We start from the raw sequence: 23,012 nt of genomic DNA on the forward strand, positions 1-23,012 counted from the left end.
TCTTAGAAATAAATTATTAATAATTTTAGAAAAGTATTTGAACATAGTTGTAACGATTCAGACGAGATGTTGGGGAATGGGAGAAGGGCGCACACTGTTATTCCCGGCTGGGATCCTCGGCAATTTGGGGTGGTGATCTTGCCATCCTCTCGCTGGTTGCCTATCCTCATTATTATTAAAATTATTAAATATGCATGCTACGACGAGATTCATGAAGGATCTAAAATTCTATCGACGCGTAACTCCCGCTTGTGCTTTCTTCGCCTTGTTCCGGAAAGCTTCCCCACGCCGCAGGTCTCATTGACCCTCCCTTTCTTGGTCATTCCTAGATCGCGAGTGAACATAAACGGAATGACCCCTTTGCGTACCTATGGGATCTTCGGGACATTCGGCTAGCTGAAGGCAATCCACTTTGAATTCACATTATAAAATTTATTGACCTCCAATATAGGAGCGAATCTAACTTAAGACTAAAAAAAACGAGGGGAACGTTGTGAGTTGCTGCGGACAACGCAACTCTACAGTTATACCCGATACTTAGTCAGTATGGCTCTCCTCCGGCAGACGCCGCTAATATTGAACGACACGACAAAGAGTGCGTGCGAGAGAGACAGAAAATCAGTCTGAGCGTGACGTCGGGCGCTGCGTAGCCACTGCAAATTGATTTGTTCCTTTTGGCTACAAAAATGATCCGATCTGATCCAGATTCAGCAATCAGATAGATATGGTCATTCCCTATGATTGTGCGATGTGATTTTCAGTTTTCTCGTATCGTCGAAATTGTGGATGCCACAGATTTTCGTCCTTTGTGGGGTCGGTAGGGGGTGGGGCAAAGTTCTGAAATATTCTTGTAACAGTGACATATCACAAAGGGCTGGATATAAAATGTCGTTGCTCTAGCTCTTATAGTCTTTGAGCACTAGGCGCTGATAGGGACGGACAGACAGACAGGGCTCAATCGACTCGGCTATTGATGCTGATCAAGCATATATGTATGTATATACTTTATGGGGTCGGAAACGATTCCTTCTGGACGTTACGCACATCCATTTTCACCACAAATCTAATATACCCCAATACTCATTTTGAGTATCGGGTATAAAAAGAAGGGCTTTAAAGACTAACGAATTGGATAATGAGTAATAATAAATAAGACGAACAATTAATTTCTTTAGGTGCATGCATAGAGTCGACGAGCAAGACCGTGAAGGGAGGAAGAAAACGGAACAACAATAGGGGGAATAATTTGAGTGCTTATCTCTCTCTCCTTTTCTTCTTGAGTGGATTACACTTTGCTCAGTTTGCTTTGCCCCTCAGCGGGCTTTAAGTCGAAAAACAAAACCAAATAAATTTGTATACCCGATACTCAAAATGAGTATTGGGGTATATTAGATTTGTGGTGAAAATGGATGTGTGTAACGTCCAGAAGGAATCGTTTCCGACCCCATAAAGTATATACATATATGCTTGATCAGCATCAATAGCCGAGTCGATTGAGCCCTGTCCGTCTGTCTGTCCGTCCGTCTGTCCGTCCGTCTGTCCGTCCCCTTCAGCGCCTAGTGCTCAAAGACTATAAGAGCTAGAGCAACGATGTTTTGGATCCAGACTTCTGTGATATGTCACTGCTACAAAAATATTTCAAAACTTCGCCCCGTCCACTTCCGCCCCCACAAAGGACGAAAATCTGTGGCATCCACATTTTTAAAGATACGATAAAACCAAAAACGCAGAATCGTAGAGAATGCTCATATCTTTTAGACTGCAGACTGAATTGGATCGTATTATTATTATAGCCAGCATCAAGAAAACAATTTCATTTTTTTCTCGCCCTGTCTCTCTCTAACACACACGTAGCATAGCCGGCTTTGCTTAGAGTAAAACATTAGCGCCTAGATCTCAGCGACTATAAAAGCTAGAGCAACCAAATTTGGTATCCACACTCCTAATATATCGGACCGAGACGAGTTTGTTTCAAAATTTCGCCACACCCCCTTCCGCCCACGCAAAGGATGAAAATCTGGGGATATTCACAAATCTCAGAGACCTATAAGGCTAGAGTAACCAAATTTGGTATCCGCACTCCTGTTAGATCTCACTATAAAACGTATATCTCAAAATTTCTCCCCACCCCCTTCCGCCCCCACAAAAGACGAAAGTCTGTTGCATCCACAATATTGAGGATACGAGAAAACTAAAAACGCAGAATCATAGATAATGACCATATCTATCCCGTTGCTGAATCTGGATCAGATCGGATTTTTTTTGTAGCCAAAAGGAACAAATCAATTTGCAGTGGCTAAGCAGCGCCCGACGTCACGCTCAGACTGATTTTCTGTCTCTCTCGCACACAATCTTTGTCGTGTCGTTCAATATTAGCGGCGTCTGCCGGAGGAGAGCCATACTAACTAAGTATCGGGTATAAATGTAGAGTTGCGGTGTACGCAGCAACTCAGAACGTTCCCCCTCGTTTTTCTTTAACTTTTAACATTTGGCCAATATCACTCACCCCTTGGTCCGCATATCCACGAAAGCGTTTTCTCGATGAAGTCCGGATCTGAAAAGGAAACTCCAATCGAGCCTCAAGATTGAGTCACACAAAGGCAACACGAAATCAACACACTAACAAAAAAATTCTTTTCTTTTCCCACTAGTACTCTACGATATTCCTTCCGCTTTTGGAGGAAAAAATTCTTTGGGTCTTCCCTTTTTGCCCTCGCCTTCGTCTGCCTTTCGCCGCTGACAATGACTATCATACACGGAAAAGCTAACAAACTTATTTAAAATCACTTAACACTAAAACATATTACTAACGAAAGTTTCTGCCTTTTTCAAATTCAGTCCGTTTCTCCTCCGGAACTTTTCCGATGATGAGAATCACTCGCACCATTAATTTAAAGACCTCGCTATGCCCCTGACAGCTTTTGGTTAGGCTCTAGTTAGCTCCCTCTAGTGCCTCAAAGCTCGCTCTCGAAACAAAACAATTCAGTTCTTTTTCAAAAACTACTCAATAGCCCCGGTTGAGTGTTTTGCGTTGAATTGGGCCGGTAACTGAAACATTGATCATGGCTACTTCTTCTCGCGACCACTTTGAGGTCGCCGGGCTAAGGTTGGTTTCTCCTTTCCTGGGACACCAGATTTCCTTGGAGTCTCGGAATCTTTGGAACAGCTAGGCAGATCTGGGTCTGTTGTGAGTCGAAGACCCAACCAAGGAAATGTGGCGAACCGCTGCGTTCCCCTCCTGCCCTTCTGGAGCCAGTCGCTCCAAAGCCAGGTGCTAGTCCGGAAAAGCTTATCCAGGAATAATAAAAGCGGTTTTCCCTTTTCTTTTTGATGCACTTGAAAATAACTTGATGCTGCCAAAAAAGCGCATCATACGCTCTGAGCTTCAGAAACTTGGTATCTCCTTCTGGAGCTCTGAACTGGAGATCAATAATAACGAAGGGGAACGTTGTGAGTCGCAGCTACGGCTCTACATTTCTACCCGATACTCAGTTAGAATGGCTCCCTCTGCCAAAGAGCGCACTCATTGCACGACGAAGAGTGTGTGAAAGAGATGGTCCTAATCCGGAAACATTATCTGGAAATGAGACGAACAAGAGAAACTCAAGCACTGAATTGTCAGAAAAGCCCAAAGCCAAGCCACGAAGTTTCTCCTCCTGGAGAAGCTCTCAATGCGACTTCTCAACTTGAATAAAGACGACATTCGGACTTAAACGATAATATTACAGGAGACTTTCACCTGAAATGTCCCCTCAAGAAAGGGAAATTAGTAAATATAGACTGCTGTAGATTCTGTGCAATGGAGAAGGACACAGAATGAATATTCTGCGATCTATTAAAGAAGAGTCTTCAAGTTTGTGAGAACAACAGTGACCGGATTTGGGAAATAAGTCCTACCAAACTGATTGACTTCATTAAAATACAGGGATCTTCCACACAATCCTACTGGCCGGTACTAAAGTTGAATTTATTTTCGAAGTGCACATGAACCAACATGGGAAATGTTCTTTTAATTTGCATGGCATTTTCTGTAAGTAGAAGTAGTCGCTACTGACCGACTCTCCGCTCTCCAGCAGCAGCACGAGGTGCTGCACGACGAGCCGTCGTTCTAATTGGACATTGCTCGTTGCAGATTCAATAAAAAATATTTTCAAACTGCATTTTATTTCAAGTTTGTTTGTTTCTTCCAGTTTCTATTTGTCAGATTTTGTTTCGCAACAATATTTGGCTTGAACTTTACATAAATCGATTTTGTTGTTGTTGTTATACAATATATAGATAGAAACATGTTTGTGTATGTTTGCATACATATATCTATCCATAGATAGTTACCATATGGAGGTGTTAAGTATATTCTGATAAAGAAACATGAAATTTGACTAAACTTAGTATGTTTGAAGTCATCTTCTTGTCGTTAAAGGTTTGCCGAGTGGAGTGGAAGGAGAATACATATTGTTCGGAAGTGTGCAAAGTTGAGTTTAAGGTGTGCCAATATGTGTGTCAACGTCTTACGGGTGTCAGTGTTCTTCGGATGGAAGTGCGTCCCGGCAACCCACCCGGTTATTTGGATTGATGAACACACATATGTATGTATATCTTCGGGTTAGGTTACGCTACCGCCTTCTTTTCAAGACTGCACATAGCCCTGCTGCTTCCCTGCTAAGTGTCAATAATGGTGGGGATTTGGATAAGGATTCAGAGATTTCTATGTACACAGACTTGGGGAGTTGCTGATGACATGGCCGTGGTCATGGAACAGACTATAGATCAAATTATCAATCAGAAGCAAAGAAACACAGAGTGCTCATTTGTTATATTTTCTTTCTTTCTTTTCGGTTACTCTTATCTGCTGTGGGGGTCACATGTATAGTCTCGTGTATAGTCCTTGAAGGTGCTGGCAAAATCTAGCCTAGTTTTTTTTTAAGTGTAGTATATGTATATTATATATATATATAACTAGAGAAGGTCCTCGAAATTCGGTCTACTACACAAACTATCAAGAAGTTTTCTAATGTTAGCTCAAAAAAAAATATAATCAAGTTTTTATGTGTTATAGTGTAAGGGAACTCAAGACGATTTTACAAAGTTGAAGCTGGACGTGTGTAAGGATTGTAGTTTTAGTTCGAATTTAGGTTTAGGTTTCTTTTGGTTTTTCGTTTTAGTACTCAACGTGTTGAGGTGTGTGTGTTTATGTGTGGGGAAGGGGGATCTGTTTCCTTTCCAAAGGATAACTTGTAAAATGCTTAGACGTATAAATATGCTCTCCTAATGTTAGTACGTAATAATCACATTGACTGTCGCCATTGCCATCGCTCTTGCTCTCGATCTCCTACAGCTTCATGTTCAGCTCCAGCTCCAGTTCTTCCCCTTTCGTTCCGAAGCTGAACTACTACTTCTCGCTCTTCGTTCGGACTACATGTGATGCCATTGCCTTACAGCCACGTTGGCATTATCATTGAGTCGAGCAATTTCCTCGTGCAGCTTGTGACCCAACCACTGCATAAAGATGCGGCGATAGGCATACTGGCTGAGGCGCAATGGATTGCCGCGCCTTAGGCCCTGATCCGTCTCCCCATACTCGTCCAGATACGGTGGCTGGACATAGCAGCCCTTGCCACGGCCTAGATAGACAACCTGGCAGTCCCGTATGCGTAGAAATATGCCGACCTCGGCGCCGCAGCTGTGGGCATGATGGGTGCAGGCCCCCACCGACATCTTTCCCAGCTCTGGCTGACAGCAGTACGACTGTCCACAAAGCACTTTGCCACAGATCAGGCACATCGTAGGGGTCTTCATTTCCTCGCGCTCGTTGTTGGGACAGAAAATGTCCGATACGCTGTTGATCAGATCGCTGTAGTCCTCAAAGAGCGGCTTCAGCTCCGGCAGGGGACGCAGACATGGTAACACCTCCACGGGATCTCCATAGCGTAAACTGCACTGCTCGGCCTGGCGCAGGATGTGCGGATGCGAGGCAAAGTTGTGCATCACGGTGGCATAGACTGTCTCCATATCGAAATATACGCCCATGTCAGCATCCAGACCCAGGTACTGGCACATCAGGTCAAATCTATCCGGTTGTTCTGTGGGGAACGTGTCGGGGAACTCAACATCGGTCAGGCAGCGGTAGAAGAGGCAGGCGCATCGCAAGAATGCTCTCATCTGACACTGTACATACTCCAGCATCAGGGCCAGGTGCTGCAGCTCGCATGGGATTACCACAGTCTGCTCTTGGTTCTGACTTTGGCTCTGACTCTTGTTGTGCTTCTCCTCCGACTCCTTTTGCTGCACCAGCTGGCGCATTCGGGATGGCACATTGTAGCGACGATAGAACGCCACCATATTCTCCTGGATCTTCGAGGGAAGCTGCTCCACATATGCTAGCTGAGAGAGCTCAGTTGGCGCCATGCCAGCCTCCTCCTTGGCCCGCCGACTGTCCAGCTGTTTCTCAACGTCAAAGCAGATGACGGCCTTTGTGACATTGGCCAGGAACATTGTCTGCATCATGTAGAAATCGAACATGCTCCCGCTGGGCAGAAAAGTGTGTTCTATGCAACAGATTGAAAATCAAGAATCAGTAATCAGCAACAAAGAGAGCGATGCGACGCACTGGATTCGGATTACACTTACCATTCTCCCTCACCATGAGGTTGAGGACCCCAAAGCTTAGCTGGACTAGCATGCGAAAGCAGTCCCATTCGAGGACACTGGTTCCCTTCTGGTTGAATATGGTGTCCAGCAGCTTGGACGCCAGTTCGGGTCGCTGCGGAGCCCAACTCGAGTAGAGGGCGCAGGCGCGCACCAGGTTCGTGGTGCACGTCTGATGGCGCATGGGCATCTCCACCTTGAGCGGCTTCCGCATAGTGTACATGTAGATCTCAAGGGACTCCAATGTGTAGCTGCATGTGTCAAACACCAGGTACGGGTTCTCGGCCTCGCCGCCTACTCCGCCCTCTGTGACAGCGTTCGGCTGTTGGCTTATCATCGCATTTTGCAGCGCCTTGTTGAAGGAGGTCATCACCTCCATACAAGTGGCGTGCAGCTGCGGCTTCGCGATCAGCTGCACACTACGCTCGAACTGAGCCAGATCGCCGATTACATTGGACCTGCGCAGAACGCTCGGATACTGCCACATGGTGTTGTCACCGGCTGGAGCCGATAGCTCCCCAGCAAGAGTCCTCATGATCTCCACGAAGCAGTCCAGGGGCAAGTAGCTCTCGGAGCTGACAGCCGGCGGCACTCCGGGAAGGCCGCCGGGAATAAGTCCGACCAGGGGCTCGCTGACGGGGAGCACAGTATTGCTGAGGGCCCGGCAATACGGACAGTGGAACTCCACGTTGTGGCCCTGGCTGAGGGCGAGACGATTCCGGTGGAGGCGACGCTGCTCCTTAGACTCCTCGTTACTGTAGTACTCCTGCCAGCACTTGTAGTGCATCACGTGGCCGCAGCAGCTCACGTGCATGCCGCACTTGCCCTTGTAGTGGCTCGGTGTAGTCAGGATCACGCGTGAGGTCTGCACAAACGCGGAGCTAACGAGCGGTGGTCCGTCCGGGTTGATGCTACAGTTCTCGAAGCACAGGATGCATTTGAAGCTGTTCTCCTGCGCCTGGTAGTGGGCCCGGTTTGGCCCCAGGCAGGCCGGGTTCTGCTTTATCACTAGAGCTGCCGCACCCTGGTCCTCTAGGCTCTCATCCGATATATCCTCCCAATCCATAGCGGTGCTGCCCATGGAGGATGCCGCCCCCGGCTACTAGAGGCTCCTGTTGAGATTGAATCCTGCTCCAGGTCGCTGTTGGCAAACATCTCAGCGTTCGACTTCATAAAGGACTTTTGGGCACTCTGCATCTGGGCCATAATCTTGGCTCGACGCTCGGCGGCCAGCTTGGCGCGGGTCTCCTTCTCCTGGCGTGCCTGTTCCTCGGATGTCAGCGGCGGCTCTTCGCCCGCAGTCTTCTTCTGAGAGCCGCTGGGCCCGGCCGCTGCTGCTGGCGCCTGCTTGGCCTGCATATCCTTGTACCGTTTAATGGTCCAAAGCACAAAGTCACGATGTGCCTCCAACTGTGGCGAAATGAGATCAAATTAAAGGACATTCAAGGCAGGCAGTATATAAAGCGTGGACACTAACCCTTGGGCAGCGTGCTAGCTCGTCCAACTTGTCGAGGATTCCAAACTGCTGCGCGCGCTCATAGAAACTGAGAAATGGGTAGTGCTCGCTAAGTTCCTCTTGGATGGCAAAGCCGAGCAAATGTAAAATCTGAATTGAAAAGAAATTACGATTGTTAACATCAGAAGCAGAACGAACAGAACAGGAAACTACATACCTTCTGCACATGGGATTCCGAGAAGGAGCGGCTGCGAATGTCCAGAGCCCGATCCATAGTCAAAGTGCAGATGCTGAGGAACACATTGCACTGCAATATGTTGGCCATGGACCTGTAATGGTAGCAAGAGAAAATTGGCATTAGCATTAGCAACAGAATCCTCCATACGAGTATCCTCAAGCGGACTCACGTGAACGCTGGAGTCAACTGCGGCAGCATGGGGGGCGGACAGCAGACCAGTTCCTTTTTGGCCTTGCGACGCTCCCGCTGCAGCTCCTCGGCCTTTGATTTATCCTCCTTGGTGTAGTGATAGAAGTACACGTTGAATTCTTCGAACAGCGACTCCTTCAGAACGTAGACGCCCTTCCGATCGGCACCCACGGGCTTCTTGAACGTGGCCACCGTGTTGATGACGTCCTCGAAGACACTGTCACTGTTGCCGCCGGTGGTGTCAGGCAGGGCGCGACTCAGCTCCGAATGGGAGTAGGATTTGATGCACAGCAGCTGGATTATCTCCTTGCGCAGGCGATCTTCCTCGGTCATGAGCGATACTCCGGGCATCCAGCGCTCCCCGATGATGACGATGAGCAGCTCGAGGAACTCGTCGATCATTGACAGCTGGCGCATGAACTCATCGTCGAGGGGGGACTCGGCCAGCTTCGATTCGTAGTTGGACTGGGCCCATCTGATCAGATTGAACTTGTTCAGGGCATGGATGAGGAACTCGTTGCTCTCCATAAGAGAGGCACCAATCTGCAGGCAGACAATGTCCCTGTCCAGCATCTCGACGCGGCAGCGCACATTTCTGTAGAGGTACAGCTGGTGGAGCAGAGAGTAGCCGTTGCGGCGCCACATTCCGGCGGCCACCTGGGCAATCATCGCATGGGTGCACAGCACCGGCTCTATGATCTCGCGCGGCGTCATCTTGATGTTCAGCGCCTCGGTTTCGGCCACCAGGCAGTCGTAGCTTAGGTCGTGTGACCCCAGATGCAGGTAGATCCCGGCATAAAAGCGAGTCAATGGCAGATGAATGGACACCGGCCGCACCGAGACATCGTATATGAGGCAGTTGGCCACATGTCCAGCCACACTCTTGGCCTCCGCCTCCTCGCCTCCGACAATAAAGTTGTTGCTCACCAGAGCCCGCACCGTCATCTTGTAGAGTTTGTGCAGCAGCGTCTTGTCGGTGGATGCCCACTCGATCACCTGCGAAATGGTCGTGGCCAGCTTTATGTGCAGATTGAAGGCGCACTCCCACTCCGGCTCGTAGTCCATATGCTGTCCCGTCTGGCGAGTAATCGACTCCATGCCTTGCATCACATTTAGGACTCGCATCAGAGCCTTGCAGCCTTCTAGAAATCCAGTGCGCAGCTCATTGCTCAGAACGTCTGGCTTGAGGCTGAGCAGATAGCGCAGGTCGTACAGAATATAGTTGGCTCGCTTGAAGAAGGTCAGGCTGGCAATGTTCTTGCTGAAGTGGAGGGTGCGATTGAGGATGAATTTCTCGATGGCCACGTAGTAGAATGTGTGCAGCAGCTTGTCGAATATGCCCTCCTTGGCGATCAGGCGATGGGCAATGCTGGGGACGGTGAAGAGCTGCACACTGAGAGAGACTATCGAGAAGGCGTGGTCGTGGTCATCGTTGATGAAGTCCTCCACGATTGTCGCGTAGCGGCGTGAGAACTCTTGGGCCAGCACCATCTTGTTCTCGTACTCCATGAGCATGCCCGAGATGAGGAGGCGGTGCCAGCAGGTGCGAGCGGTCTTCCACAGCTTCACGTCGCACTCGAGGATGTGGCGGATGCAGAAGGACTCCTGCTTCTGCTGCACCAGCTCGGAGAAGGTCTTGCGGAAGAGGTAGTGGCGGACAAGGAACTCCTGGAACCAGCTAAGCAGCTGGAGGGCGAACTGCTGGCAGGCCACCGAGTTGATGTGCAGCACGGAGGTTCGCAGCGACTGGTTGTTGCGGAGATTGGTAAGGAGACCGCTCGGTGGTATCATCTGGTTCTCTATGGCCATCTTCAGCTCGTTGCACGCCTTGAACGTGTCGCACTTGACCACGGCCCTGCCCTCGCGGTCTATGGCCGCCACTATCTCCATGGCCTCCTTGTGGCGGCACTTGGCGATCTTTGTCAGCGTCTGGATGACCTGGTCAAACGTGTGCGACTCGTCGTTGTACAGCACCGTGCAAAAGTGCGCCCCATCCAGCTCCAGCCCCTCCCCGTCGAGGCACTTCAGACTGGCGTTCGGCTCGATCTCCAGATAGTTGACGCAAAACGCCAGAATGGCACTGAAGCAGATCTCGCTGCGCTCCAAAACGGCCCCACTGATGATCTTGCTCTCGAGCGGATTCTTTCGATTATCCTGCAACAGATACGGATACGGATTCGGATGTTAAAGTAAGGGGTAGCATGCTAGGAAGCACTCTCGTTTTACTCACCAAATGCAGATGACAATAGTGATCCTTCTTCCAGGCCTCATTGTCCCCACAATCGCAGCAGCCACCGCCGCCGGAGGTGGACATTTTGTACTTGTGGAAGCGATGCGCCGACCGCTTAAAGCAGTTTACGCACAGCACACAGGTGGGATCCATGCCACACTCCCGGCAACTGTAGGTGGGCTCCCCATTTTTGAACACCTTGCCGCAGACGGTAGCGGTGTTGCCCTCGAGCCGCAGCTTCTCCAGCGCCGATTTTGGGTTATCGCCAAGCATGAACTCGACCAGAACATCGATTATCTCCTCCTTGGCCAGGGCTTCTTTGAACATGCATTTCACTAAAAAAAATATAAGAAAACGGAGCAACGGAGAGGCATGAAATAATTGACAAGGTTACGAGAACATATATGCTGGGGGTGGGTACAATGCTGGCAAATGAATTCGTTCGGTGACCCAAGACATTCAACGTCGATGCCTTCTTTAGGTGGAAGTAGGAGGCGGGAATAAGGAGTATATGTATTTCCCTAAACTCTGTCGAGTATCGGGTATAACTAAGATAGCGTAGGGAAGTAAGAACATACATATGTATGGCTGACATGTTCTGCAAAAAATCGCTCCAATTGATAAGACAACACATCCATCAACCTCTGTATGCTGCACCATCAAGCGTCCCATGTGAAACCAGCAGAAGGCTGTTACGCGCGGATACCAGGCAAAAACGCATTCCTCCTTCACGAATGCTCCAGTAGCCGCTTGTGTGGAGTAGACTTCGAATAGAGGGTATACATATGTATACACATGCACATACATACATACGTGCATCACAATATTCAATCATTAGCCCCACTCTAGGATTAATTTCAGTTCTAGACAGCATGGAGACTACTTTGGTGATTCAAAGTAAAATAATTCGGTCTTACTCGGGGGATAGAGACGGAAGAGACCCTGTGAGTGCCAAAGTGAGTGGAGAACACACTACTTGAGTTAGGGTGAAGGTGGGGATGGGATGTGGGATTTTGGATAAACGCATTTAGTCATTGTTTAGCGGTGTAGTATTACTTGCATTCGTACAGCATACGTGCATATACATATGTATATATGTACATACATGCATTTGTATGTTCATATGAACATACATATGAGTAACACAATCATCATCGGTCTGTGTAAAATATCACTTAGTTTTTAGAACAGGTTAAACAGCATAAAGAAAGATATCATGACAATCATGATCGTGATGATGACGATGATGTTGCGACCGCAAGAGAACTGGAGACTGGAGGCGAAGAGAAACCTTCCATCGAAACGAGTTTTCGAATTGAAATCAAAACCACAAATCGTCAAATACAACAAATACAAATACAGTTCAAGGTCGCGCCTTTATATGCAACACATACATATGTACATATGTATGTACGTATGCAGGTATGAACTCTGCCTGCATCGTTCAGAGCGAGACAGATAGATAGATACTATCCAATGAGAGTAAGAGAGTAGAAGTAGGAGCGGGAAGAAGAGAGCGCGAGCGAGGGAATCAGATGTAAGAGCGACAGCGGTTCCCGTTAGCTATTTTTATACCTGGTACTCGAAGAGTACAAGGGTATATTCGATTTGTGGTGAAAGTGAATGGGGATGTGTGTAACTTCCCAGAACTTCCGTCCGTCCGTCCGTCCGTCCGTCCGTCCGTCTTGTTTGACGCCTAGTTCTCAGAGACTATAAGAGCTAGAGCAACTTAATTTTGAGTCCAGACTCCTGTGATATCACACTGAACCGTCCCCTTCCGCCCCCCACGAAGGACGAAAGCTGCGGCATGCACAATTTGACGATACGACAAAAACTAAAAAAGCAGAGTCGCAGATAATGACCATATCTAGCAGATTGCCGAGTCTAGATCGGATCGGAGCAATATTATAGCCAGAGGGAACAAATGAAATTGCAGTGGCTAGGCAACGCCTTCCACGCGCTCACTCTCTTTCTCTTCTCTCTCTTTCACACACTCTTCCACAATCGACAACGCATCTGAGAATCTGACGTCGCAACGATTCTCGGGCTATCAACGAAAATAATAAATACAACAAAGTCTGCAGTGCACATAGTATGTATGCACATACATAGTACGTACATACATGCATATACCTACATACATATGTATGTACTGTTTTTTGCTATGTATCTATAGGTGATTCTTCCATTTACTGACAAATATGTGCATGCAAAACGTTCCACTGTAAAACACCAACATATGTACATAACTACGTGTGCAACAGTGTGCTGCTGAGGCGTAATAGAGTGGAACAAAGAACGGAACGGGCGGGCGAGGGCCTAGAACAGAGCAGCACAGAGGAGAATCGATCAGCACGGAAATGAACGGAACGGAACTGAACGGTAAAGATCACAGCTGAGGCGGAATTGTCCATGCCATATTCCACGCTCCTTGCGAAAAGCAAACAAAAAGCTCAGCCCCTCCCCACACAAAGAAATGTCCTTCCGGCCTTCTCCGGCGACATGCCAGCGATAGCATGTGTTATACATATATGTACTTACATGAATATATGTACAATGTACATATATACTCGACACACGAATGCATTCACACAAGAAAGTCTGTATGTCTAATTGTATCAGCCGTTTATTGGCTCCACAAAGAGACAACCTCACGAATTCAAAATCCATCCGTAAGTCTGAAGAAAGCTGGAAAAGACTGGGGACACGTCAGAGGACTGGGGCTGAGGCTGTGACTGAGGTCTGTTCTGGTCTGGACAAGGGCCAGGTAAAAGCAAGTTGAATAAACCGAATTGAATTCAAATACAAATATATATATATCACATTCTGTTTTATCAGTCATTGTCGTCACAACCACCGTGGCCCAAAGTCTGTCCTCACAACAGTGTCATCTTAACATCTACGTTTTCTGTTCTGCTCGATTGCCTACGACGATCTCTATATGAAATTGAGAAAGTAGAAAGCAGCAAGGTCCTATCATGGTTATCCTGGATCCTGGAGCTTCCTAGCCTACGAGTCGAGTATGTGCTGCCAGATCCCAACAGTTTACCCCTGCACGAGGGGGTATAAGAGCGGTTTCATATGTCAAGTCAATCGAAGTTCCAGCTTTGCTGTTCACTCTAAAGCTTTGTGAACAACACCCCAAATATAATAATAACAACAGATAAACAGTGGGAGGGAGGAGCGGCAGAAACGGGAGGTTGACGCAGTAGGCGCAATACCGAATCGTTTGTTCAAACGACAATAGAAACAAAATGAAACCCAAGAGCGAGCAGTAGTGCATCTCACCTGTGTCCAGCTCGTTCTCGTAGTCAAAGTACTTGGGCGACTCCTTCTTGAAGAACTCGATGAAGTCGTTGCGTGTCAGTGTGCCAGCCTGGAGTTTCAGCCGCCACTCCTTCAGCGGGGTGCTGCACTCGTCCGGGGGCCCACTACAACGTCGTCCATATCGAAAAGATCCATCTTCTTCCTCCCAGTGTCAGTGTGTGTCCCTCCCTATGCTCAATGCCCGATGCAATGTTCGATGCTCGTGGCGCTGGTGTGAGTGTGATGTGTGGGATGGGGTCGCTCTGCTGCAGTTTTAATGCTTTTGGTGTTGTGTTGGTGTGCTTTCAGAGCTTTTTCGATTCTTGCTTCTCTTCTCTTCTCTTCTCGAGGGCGACTTGCTGTCTCTTTCTGGCTCTCAGCTGTGATTTAAGCGTGGGTGGCGGGTGGCTTGTCCTTCGCACCTAACGCCGTTGTTGCAACCGTTTGTCGTTGTGGTTATCGTGGCTGCATTTGAACCAATTCGAATCGAGGGTTAGCGGAGGTGCTTCTGTGACTCTTTCCGCGATGAGGAGGCACTATCGTTCTCGTGGTTACTTGAAAATTTAATTTTCAAAAGCTGAACGGAAACGAGAAAATAAAACACATTTTGAATTTACAGCGAAGTTTCACGCAACAATTCCGATTCACGTTTCACTTATTTTTGTCAGTCACTTTTGAAGTTGCCCTAAGGATTTAGTTTGAATCAATATCCGTACAGAACACACTAGGCACAGGCACACTTCGACGTGGGTGGGTGGAAGAAATTGAATTGGAATCGTGGAATCGTGGGTGGAATTAGATTTGTAAGCTAGTCTTTAGTAGACCCTTTAGTTAGCCCCTGAAGCTAGCCTTCCTTTCTTCTTAATGCTATCATACATAGGCACTCGGCTGTAGTCTTTTTAAGTCTTCAGAGATGTTCTTGATGATCACCTTGATCGTCTGTGCAATACTATTTTTGTCAGACCCGACGCGTCGCTAAGTTTCAAGATCTATAGAGATCAAGGATACAGGAGTGCAGTTTACGTGGCATGATGTGCGATTATTGAAGCACTTTCTTTCAGTTCGAGATCAATGGCAACCGGAGGAGAAGGCTATCTGCGAGGGTCCTTGGTAAATCATCCGATTTATCTATTTCGCCGATGCATAGCCTTACCTCTGAGCAAACTTCGGCGCGCCGATGTTTACATACATTAGAGTAAGATTAAGCCCATGCACCTATATATTTGAAACGAATACCTGTAGAATACAATATGTGCGCATTGAGACGGCTGATTCATCTGAGGGAAGTTCTTGGACCCAGCGCATTTCTCTTCCCAGCACTCCTATTCCCATCATGTGCCTAGGCCTAGCCCTAGCCCAATATGTGTTGCGGATACTCCTATTCACGTAGTATTAGATCTAACACGCACACACATTGCACTAGTATACGTACGTATACTTGGATTTCATTTACTTACCAAATGGGAATGGGACGAACTCTCTCTGCCACAAGCAAAACTAACTCTCTCTCTCTCATCCTCTCTCTCCCTCGATTTCATTTTGCCTCAAATGAATTCAGGAATCTTCTGCGATCCTTGGGCACCACCTCGAAACTGCTGGGCGAGGCCATTGGCGAACGGATCACGTTCAAGGCCAAGGGTGCCAAGAAGCGTCTGGACAGGAACCTAAGGAGCTCCACGGAAGCGATCAGCAATCTCAGCGCTGACGCTGGCAGCCGTCTGAAGAATGCCAGCAGGCGATTCGGGTCGAACTTCACCTTGGGGCAGGGGAGGCCATGGGGACAGAGAAGCGGAGGGTGGAGAAAGCTCCGTGGGAGAGTTTGACCTTGAGCGACGACAGACCATGCCCAACACGGATGTCTTCAATGCGATACAGTTCTCCAGTCCCCTGAACCGGAATGTCGTCGGCGGAGGATTCACCGATCTCCGCGATCAGGCAAAGGTCACTGCCAAAGTCAAAGTTGAGGATCAAGAGGTGCCAGCTGGGGGGGACGGTGCCGGGGATGATGACGGCTGTTATGAGGTGCCCAAGGTGCAGGGTAAGCCCCCCAGCTACGATGAGGCACTGAGGGCACGTCCCTCCCCACCTCCCCCGCTGGCCAAAAATCTCTCTCAGGAGCAGGTCCAGCTACGGACGCAGCAGCGTCCCCCGCTGCTAATCTGCGCCAAGATTGCCGCCGAAGAGGCGAGGGCCCCAAAGCCAGAGCGCAGCGATTCCTGGCAGTTCTACGGCGAGGATGTCGATTCGCAGCAGGGAGAAGAGGTGCAGGAAGAAGACTCCTCCCGGGAACCGGTCTATGCCAACCAGGAAGCCACCTACGGGAAGCTCTTCGAGATGGCCACCGCGGGGAGCAGTCGCGGCTGCAACTTGTTGACCCCCAACCAGCAGCAGCAGCAAAACCAGCAGCAGCAAGAGCTGGCCTGCATCAGCGAAGATGGGGAGCTGGACAGCAACGACGGCGCCGTCGGTGGATGGTCCGCGCCCCAGGAGCTGATCGAGGAGTTCGATCCATTAATGAGCAGCAAGTGCTCGACGCTGGAGCGTTCCAACAAGAGCAACGAGCTGCTACTGCTCGAGCACCTACTGGAGGAGGACACCTACGGCACTGTGAAACAAGAGCGGGATCAGGACGATGTCAGCATGTGCACCTCCGAGGAGGAGCCGCCTAGTGGATGTGCGGCCACGACAAGTGGTCGCCAGCCCCAGATCGTGCACCAAAATGCCCAGCTGCTGAACGACAGCCTGGAGCATATGCTGGACCGCGAGCAGGAGCAGTTGGAGGCACGTGCCAGGCCCTATCTGAGCAAGATACCCGAGGGGACCGCCAACAGATCCATGGTGGACTTGGCCAGCGCCTCAAGAAATCGCACCAATTGGTTTGTGGCAGACGGTTCTCCAGTCACAACCACAGCCACAGTCACCTCCACCTCCACGTCCAGCAGCAGCACAAAGTCAGCACTACCAATCGAAGGCGACAGCCCACCCACCTACCTGGAGGCCATTGGAGGAACAGGAACCAGCGGACAGACCGCCCCTGTCAGTATCGAGTCTCGTTCTACGCTTAGCTCTCGTCTGCGGAAGACGATAACCACCTTCTCGAGCGTCAAGCTGCGCATGGATGTGATGAAGAGGCGCTCCAGCTTTAAGGCGGGGGCGAAGGTCCCCTTGTGCGGTTTCCCTCGGGCGTGGTCGAAGATATACTTAAGGAGATGCAGAACCGAAAGGCCATACTCAGGGACCGCCAGTTTCAGACATTTCTCGACCATGAGATGAAGACGCCAAGGGAGTCGATACCCTTGGACACCATAACCACGCTGCAGTGCGTCAGCAACAATCGCGTCACGGACACGGCGACCCACTTTTACTGCTTCGAGATCACGACATCTCAGCCGAAAAACGGAGGCAACGGCAACGGAGTAAGCGACAGCATGTCCTCGAATCCCAATCTGGTGATGACCAGCAGCTCGTCAGGGAACGTCAAGCAGCAGCGGGTTTCCCATCTGTATGGCGTGGGCAAGGAGTCCGAGAGGGGCGTCTGGATGCAGAAGATCCTTGAGAGTCTCACCAACAGTATGCCTGTCAAGTACACATGCCACTATTACCGCGCGGGCTGGTGCTACCTAAAGGTGGGTGAAGCGTTAAGCTCCTCCCTGAGACCCCATGCCTAATGCGTTGCATTCCGTTCCGTTCCGTTTCAGAACTCTATCACGTCAGAGTGGAGTGGCACCTGGTTGGTGCTTCGCAAGAGCCAGCGACGTCTCATCTTCGTGAGCGAGGCCACTGGGAATGTGGAGAAAATGGACTTGCGCAAGGCGCGATGCATAGGTGCTATATAAGAGCTATGTAAGAGCTATAAAATAACATTTAATTGCATTTCTATCCCTCTAAAATAGTGCTCAAGGAGAGTGACGAGTCCATCGACAACCTGCACGTGGGGATCGGGCCAATGCTGATGATTGACTGTCCGCCGTATGCTGTCTACATGATCATGAGCTCGGCACGAGAGACAAAGATCTGGCGTCACATCATTCGGGAAGTGGCACACAACAACGGCTTTTCGCTGGGGATCAGCAGTTGACGCGGTACGATGTGCCCGTGATAGTGGATAAGTGCATTAACTTTGTGTACATCCACGGGTCCATGTCGGAGGGGATCTATCGCAAATCAGGCTCGGAGAACTCCATGCACAAGCTGATGAGCGCCTTCCGAGCGGATGCCTTTAATGTGGAGATCACCCGAAACGAGTACAATGAGCACGACGTAGCCAATGTCCTCAAGCGGTTCATGAGGGACTTGCCCGAGCGCCTCCTGGGCAAGCTAACCGACAGCTTCGTCTTCGTCACCGAGCTGAATTTGGCCGCCGAGAAGATTCCCATCTATCGTGAGCTCCTCGCTCGCCTCTCGCCCATCGAGCATGAGACCTTGCGCCGGATCGTGGGCCACCTGGTGTTCATTAGCTCGCAGCAGACCAAGAACAAGATGAGCGTTCAGAATCTAACCATGATCTGGGGCCCAACGCTGCTGGCCAAGAAGGTGGGTCCCCTGTCAAACCTTGGCTACTATATTTAGGAGTATGTGCATAATTATCTGTATGTTTCCGGCTTCTCCAATAGAGCGATGAGCTAATCTACTCTCAGAAAGAGGCCGATGTTCTCAGCGATCTCATTCTTCTGTACAAGAACCTATTCCCCGTCAGTGCCGATGAAATTGTAAGTTGAACGCTACCTTACTTTGAATCTATGAATGTTTTTATACCAGATACTCAAGAAGAGTACAGGAGTATAGGAGTATGTGGTAAAAGTGGATGTGTGTATGACACAGATGGAAGCGTTCCCGAAGCCATAAAGTATATATATTCTTGATCAGCATCAATGGCCCAGTCGATTGAGCCAAGTATGTCTGTCCGTCCGTCCGTGTGTCCCTCCCGATGAGCGCCTAGATCTCAAAGACTCTTAAGCTAGAGCAACCAGACTGTATGTGACTGTGATATCAAAATTTTACCCCGCCCCCTTCTGCAGTCACAAAGCACGAAAGTCTGTGGCATCCTTAATTTTAAAGATACACGAAAACGAAAACGTTGAATCATAGAAAATCATAGAAGATTGCCGAATCTAGATCAGATCGGGTCATTATTATAGCCCTAAGAAACAAATGTACGCTACGCCCAGCCACGCGCTCTCTCATTCTCCCTCCCACACACCCTTCCTCGTGCAGTGTGCGCGATCTGGCAGAAGAGAGCAGAGAGCAACACACCTTCTGACTGAGTATCGGGTATATCACAACGTTCCCGCTCATTCTTTACAACTATGTTATATTTTATTCAATGCAGAAACGGGAGCAGGACATGCTGGCATGCCTGCAAAAGTATTACGCTGCCGCCGAGACGCTCAAAGATGCGGTCAAGCAGTCGGGGACATAAAGATCTGGATCAGCCTGAATCCGAATCCAGACAACATCACAGAGGTTTGCCATCAGTTATGATTGATCACTTCAGTATGTAATGATCTAATCGCTCTATCCGTCCAGGAAAAGATGCAGGTGAACGCCACGATTTCACCCACCAAAACCGCCTACGAGCTATGTCGGGAATATTCCGTCAAAATGCAACTACCAACCCATCAACTGACGCTCTACGAGGTGATACTGAACGGCAGCCTGGAGCGGCCCCTGCACCATGACACAAAAGTGTTCGACGTGATCCTTAACTGGTCGTACTGGCCGGAGAAAGATCGCAAGCACAACTATCTGATGGTGCGGCCCATTGAGATGCTGCGCGAAATACAGCGGGCGATCAAGAATCTGGCCACAGTGACGCCCGGCAAGGAGCTGCGCTTCGCCGACAATCGCACCAAGACGTTCAAATCTCTACAGTGCGAGCTGCGCGACGGCAAGATTGTTATTTCCAAGAAGGACAAAAACGACAAGACAACTATTATCAGGGAGATATTTCTGCAGAGCTGTGAGCGCAAACGAGACTTTCCATGGAGCTGGGCCATCACTTTTGTCGAGCGCACCCAGGCACAGATAATGAGGTTTGAGTCTAAAACTGATATCATCAGAGCAAGGTGATTTCTAAGACTTTCATCTCTCCATTGCAGATCGCGAGATGCTCCCTACATTGGCCATGTTCTGGCCGGCAGCGAGTGGGTGGATCGTACCATTTGGTATTCGAGCATCTGGTATTGCCTCTACGGTGACAATATTTTACCACCAGCTGAGATCATCCTCAAGTAAAGGAAGATCTGATCAGCCCTAAACCATATTTTTGTCTCTCTGTTGCATTTCTTTAGTTATTATGTACATACATAGATACTCTGAATTTATATGAAATATGATTAATTTACGATCCGATTTTCACCATCGTTGCACCCCGCCCCCTAACTTTTCGAAGTTTTTTTTTCCTAAACATAAAATGTCGAATAGCTTGGAAAACAATCTACATAGTAAATAATACTATCATACTAATGATCCACATTATCTGTACATAATCATAATCGCCTAAAACCAAAATTGTACATTACCATAACAACATTATTTTTACTTCTTTGCATATGTATGTATAACTGAGTGTTCGATACAGTCTAAGTATCGAAATTACTTTCTGACTACATATACTTTTGGCTACATAAAGCCAAACAGGCAATATTTTCATATTTTTAATATCATTTATTATATATTTATATATATACTTGTTTTAATGGGGTCTGCGATTATATACAGTACATACAAATATTTTGTACCCATTCATTTTAGAATCAACACAATCCAGAAAAGGAAATGTTGAATGAAAATAAAAAGAATACGGAATATACTGTTCATTAATCCGTTCATTATCTTAGAAATAAATTATTAATAATTTTAGAAAAGTATTTGAACATAGTTGTAACGATTCAGACGAGATGTTGGGGAATGGGAGAAGGGCGCACACTGTTATTCCCGGCTGGGATCCTCGGCAATTTGGGGTGGTGATCTTGCCATCCTCTCGCTGGTTGCCTATCCTCATTATTATTAAAATTATTAAATATGCATGCTACGACGAGATTCATGAAGGATCTAAAATTCTATCGACGCGTAACTCCCGCTTGTGCTTTCTTCGCCTTGTTCCGGAAAGCTTCCCCACGCCGCAGGTCTCATTGACCCTCCCTTTCTTGGTCATTCCTAGATCGCGAGTGAACATAAACGGAATGACCCCTTTGCGTACCTATGGGATCTTCGGGACATTCGGCTAGCTGAAGGCAATCCACTTTGAATTCACATTATAAAATTTATTGACCTCCAATATAGGAGCGAATCTAACTTAAGACTAAAAAAACGAGGGGGAACGTTGTGAGTCCCCTTCAGCGCCTAGTGCTCAAAGACTATAAGAGCTAGAGCAACGATGTTTTGGATCCAGACTTCTGTGATATGTCACTGCTACAAAAATATTTCAAAACTTCGCCCCGTCCACTTCCGCCCCCACAAAGGACGAAAATCTGTGGCGTCCACATTTTTAAAGATATGAGAAAACCAAAAACGCAGAATCGTAGAGAATGCCCATATCTTTTAGACTGCAGAATCTGAATTGGATCGTATTATTATTATAGCCAGCATCAAGAAAACAATTTCATTTTTTCTCGCCCTGTCTCTCTCTAACACACACGTAGCATAGCCGGCTTTGCTTAGAGTAGAACATTAGCGCCTAGATCTCAGAGACTATAAAAGCTAGAGTAACCAAATTTGGTATCCACACTCCTAATATATCGGACCGAGACGAGTTTGTTTCAAAATTTCGCCACACCCCCTTCCGCCCACGCAAAGGACGAAAATCTGGGGCATCCACAAATCTCAGAGACTATTAACGCTAGAGTAACCAAATTTGGTATCCGCACTCCTGTTAGATCTCACTATAAAACGTATATCTCAAAATTTCTCCCCACCCCCTTCCGCCCCCACAAAAGACGAAAGTCTGTTGCATCCACAATATTGAGGATACGAGAAAACTAAAAACGCAGAATCATAGATAATGACCATATCTATCCCGTTGCTGAATCTGGATCAGATCGGATTATTTTTGTAGCCAACAGGAACAAATCAATTTGCAGTGGCTAAGAAGCGCCCGACGTCACGCTCAGACTGATTTTCTGTCTCTCTCGCACACAATCTTTGTCGTGTCGTTCAATATTAGCGGCGTCTGCCGGAGGAGAGCCATACTAGCTAAGTATCGGGTATAAATGTAGAGTTGCGGTGTACGCAGCAACTCAGAACGTTCCCCCTCGTTTTTCTTTAACTTTTAACATTTGGCCAATATCACTCACCCCTTGGTCCGCATATCCACGAAAGCGTTTTCTCGATGAAGTCCGGATCTGAAAAGGAAACTCCAATCGAGCCTCAAGATTGAGTCACACAAAGGCAACACGAAATCAACACACTAACAAAAAAATTCTTTTCTTTTCCCACTAGTACTCTACGATATTCCTTCCGCTTTTGGAGGAAAAAATTCTTTGGGTCTTCCCTTTTTGCCCTCGCCTTCGTCTGCCTTTCGCCGCTGACAATGACTATCATACACGGAAAAGCTAACAAACTTATTTAAAATCACTTAACACTAAAACATATTACTAACGAAAGTTTCTGCCTTTTTCAAATTCAGTCCGTTTCTCCTCCGGAACTTTTCCGATGATGAGAATCACTCGCACCATTAATTTAAAGACCTCGCTATGCCCCTGACAGCTTTTGGTTAGGCTCTAGTTAGCTCCCTCTAGTGCCTCAAAGCTCGCTCTCGAAACAAAACAATTCAGTTCTTTTTCAAAAACTACTTAATAGCCCCGGTTGAGTGTTTTGCGTTGAATTGGGCCGGTAACTGAAACATTGATCATGGCTACTTCTTCTCGCGACCACTTTGAGGTCGCCGGGCTAAGGTTGGTTTCTCCTTTCCTGGGACACCAGATTTCCTTGGAGTCTCGGAATCTTTG

At 48.1% G+C, this 23,012-nt stretch overlaps 1 protein-coding gene and 2 pseudogenes across 1 annotated transcript; 2 read left to right on the forward strand and 1 right to left on the reverse strand.

Moving 5' to 3' along the window:
- Positions 1–4,180: 4,180 nt before the first annotated feature.
- Positions 4,181–14,759, reverse strand: LOC117185909 (annotated as a pseudogene).
- On the forward strand, positions 14,263–17,210 carry LOC117186083 (annotated as a pseudogene).
- A 63-nt stretch (positions 17,211–17,273) lies between these two features.
- Positions 17,274–19,683, forward strand: LOC117186084 (arf-GAP with Rho-GAP domain, ANK repeat and PH domain-containing protein 2-like). The gene is made up of 7 exons (XM_033386184.1): positions 17,274–17,690; positions 17,763–17,889; positions 17,958–17,995; positions 18,058–18,597; positions 18,678–18,773; positions 19,394–19,527; positions 19,591–19,683. The coding sequence occupies exons 1-6, from the start codon at positions 17,274–17,276 to the stop codon at positions 19,481–19,483; spliced, it is 1,308 nt and encodes a 435-aa protein (XP_033242075.1). The 3' UTR covers positions 19,484–19,527; positions 19,591–19,683.
- Positions 19,684–23,012: the final 3,329 nt, after the last annotated feature.

The sequence above is a fragment of the Drosophila miranda genome, chromosome XR (genome assembly GCF_003369915.1).
Source record: "Drosophila miranda strain MSH22 chromosome XR, D.miranda_PacBio2.1, whole genome shotgun sequence".
NCBI lineage: Eukaryota > Metazoa > Arthropoda > Insecta > Diptera > Drosophilidae > Drosophila > Drosophila miranda.

Coding starts and splice junctions, on each gene's coding strand:
- LOC117186084 (XM_033386184.1), top strand. CDS start 17,274: ATGCAGAACCGAAAGGCCATACTCAGGGACCGCCAGTTTCAGACATTT. Junction 17,890..17,957: donor GCGCAAGGCGCGATGCATAG/GTGCTATATAAG, acceptor CCTCTAAAATAG/TGCTCAAGGAGAGTGACGAG. Junction 18,774..19,393: donor CCGTCAGTGCCGATGAAATT/GTAAGTTGAACG, acceptor TATTCAATGCAG/AAACGGGAGCAGGACATGCT.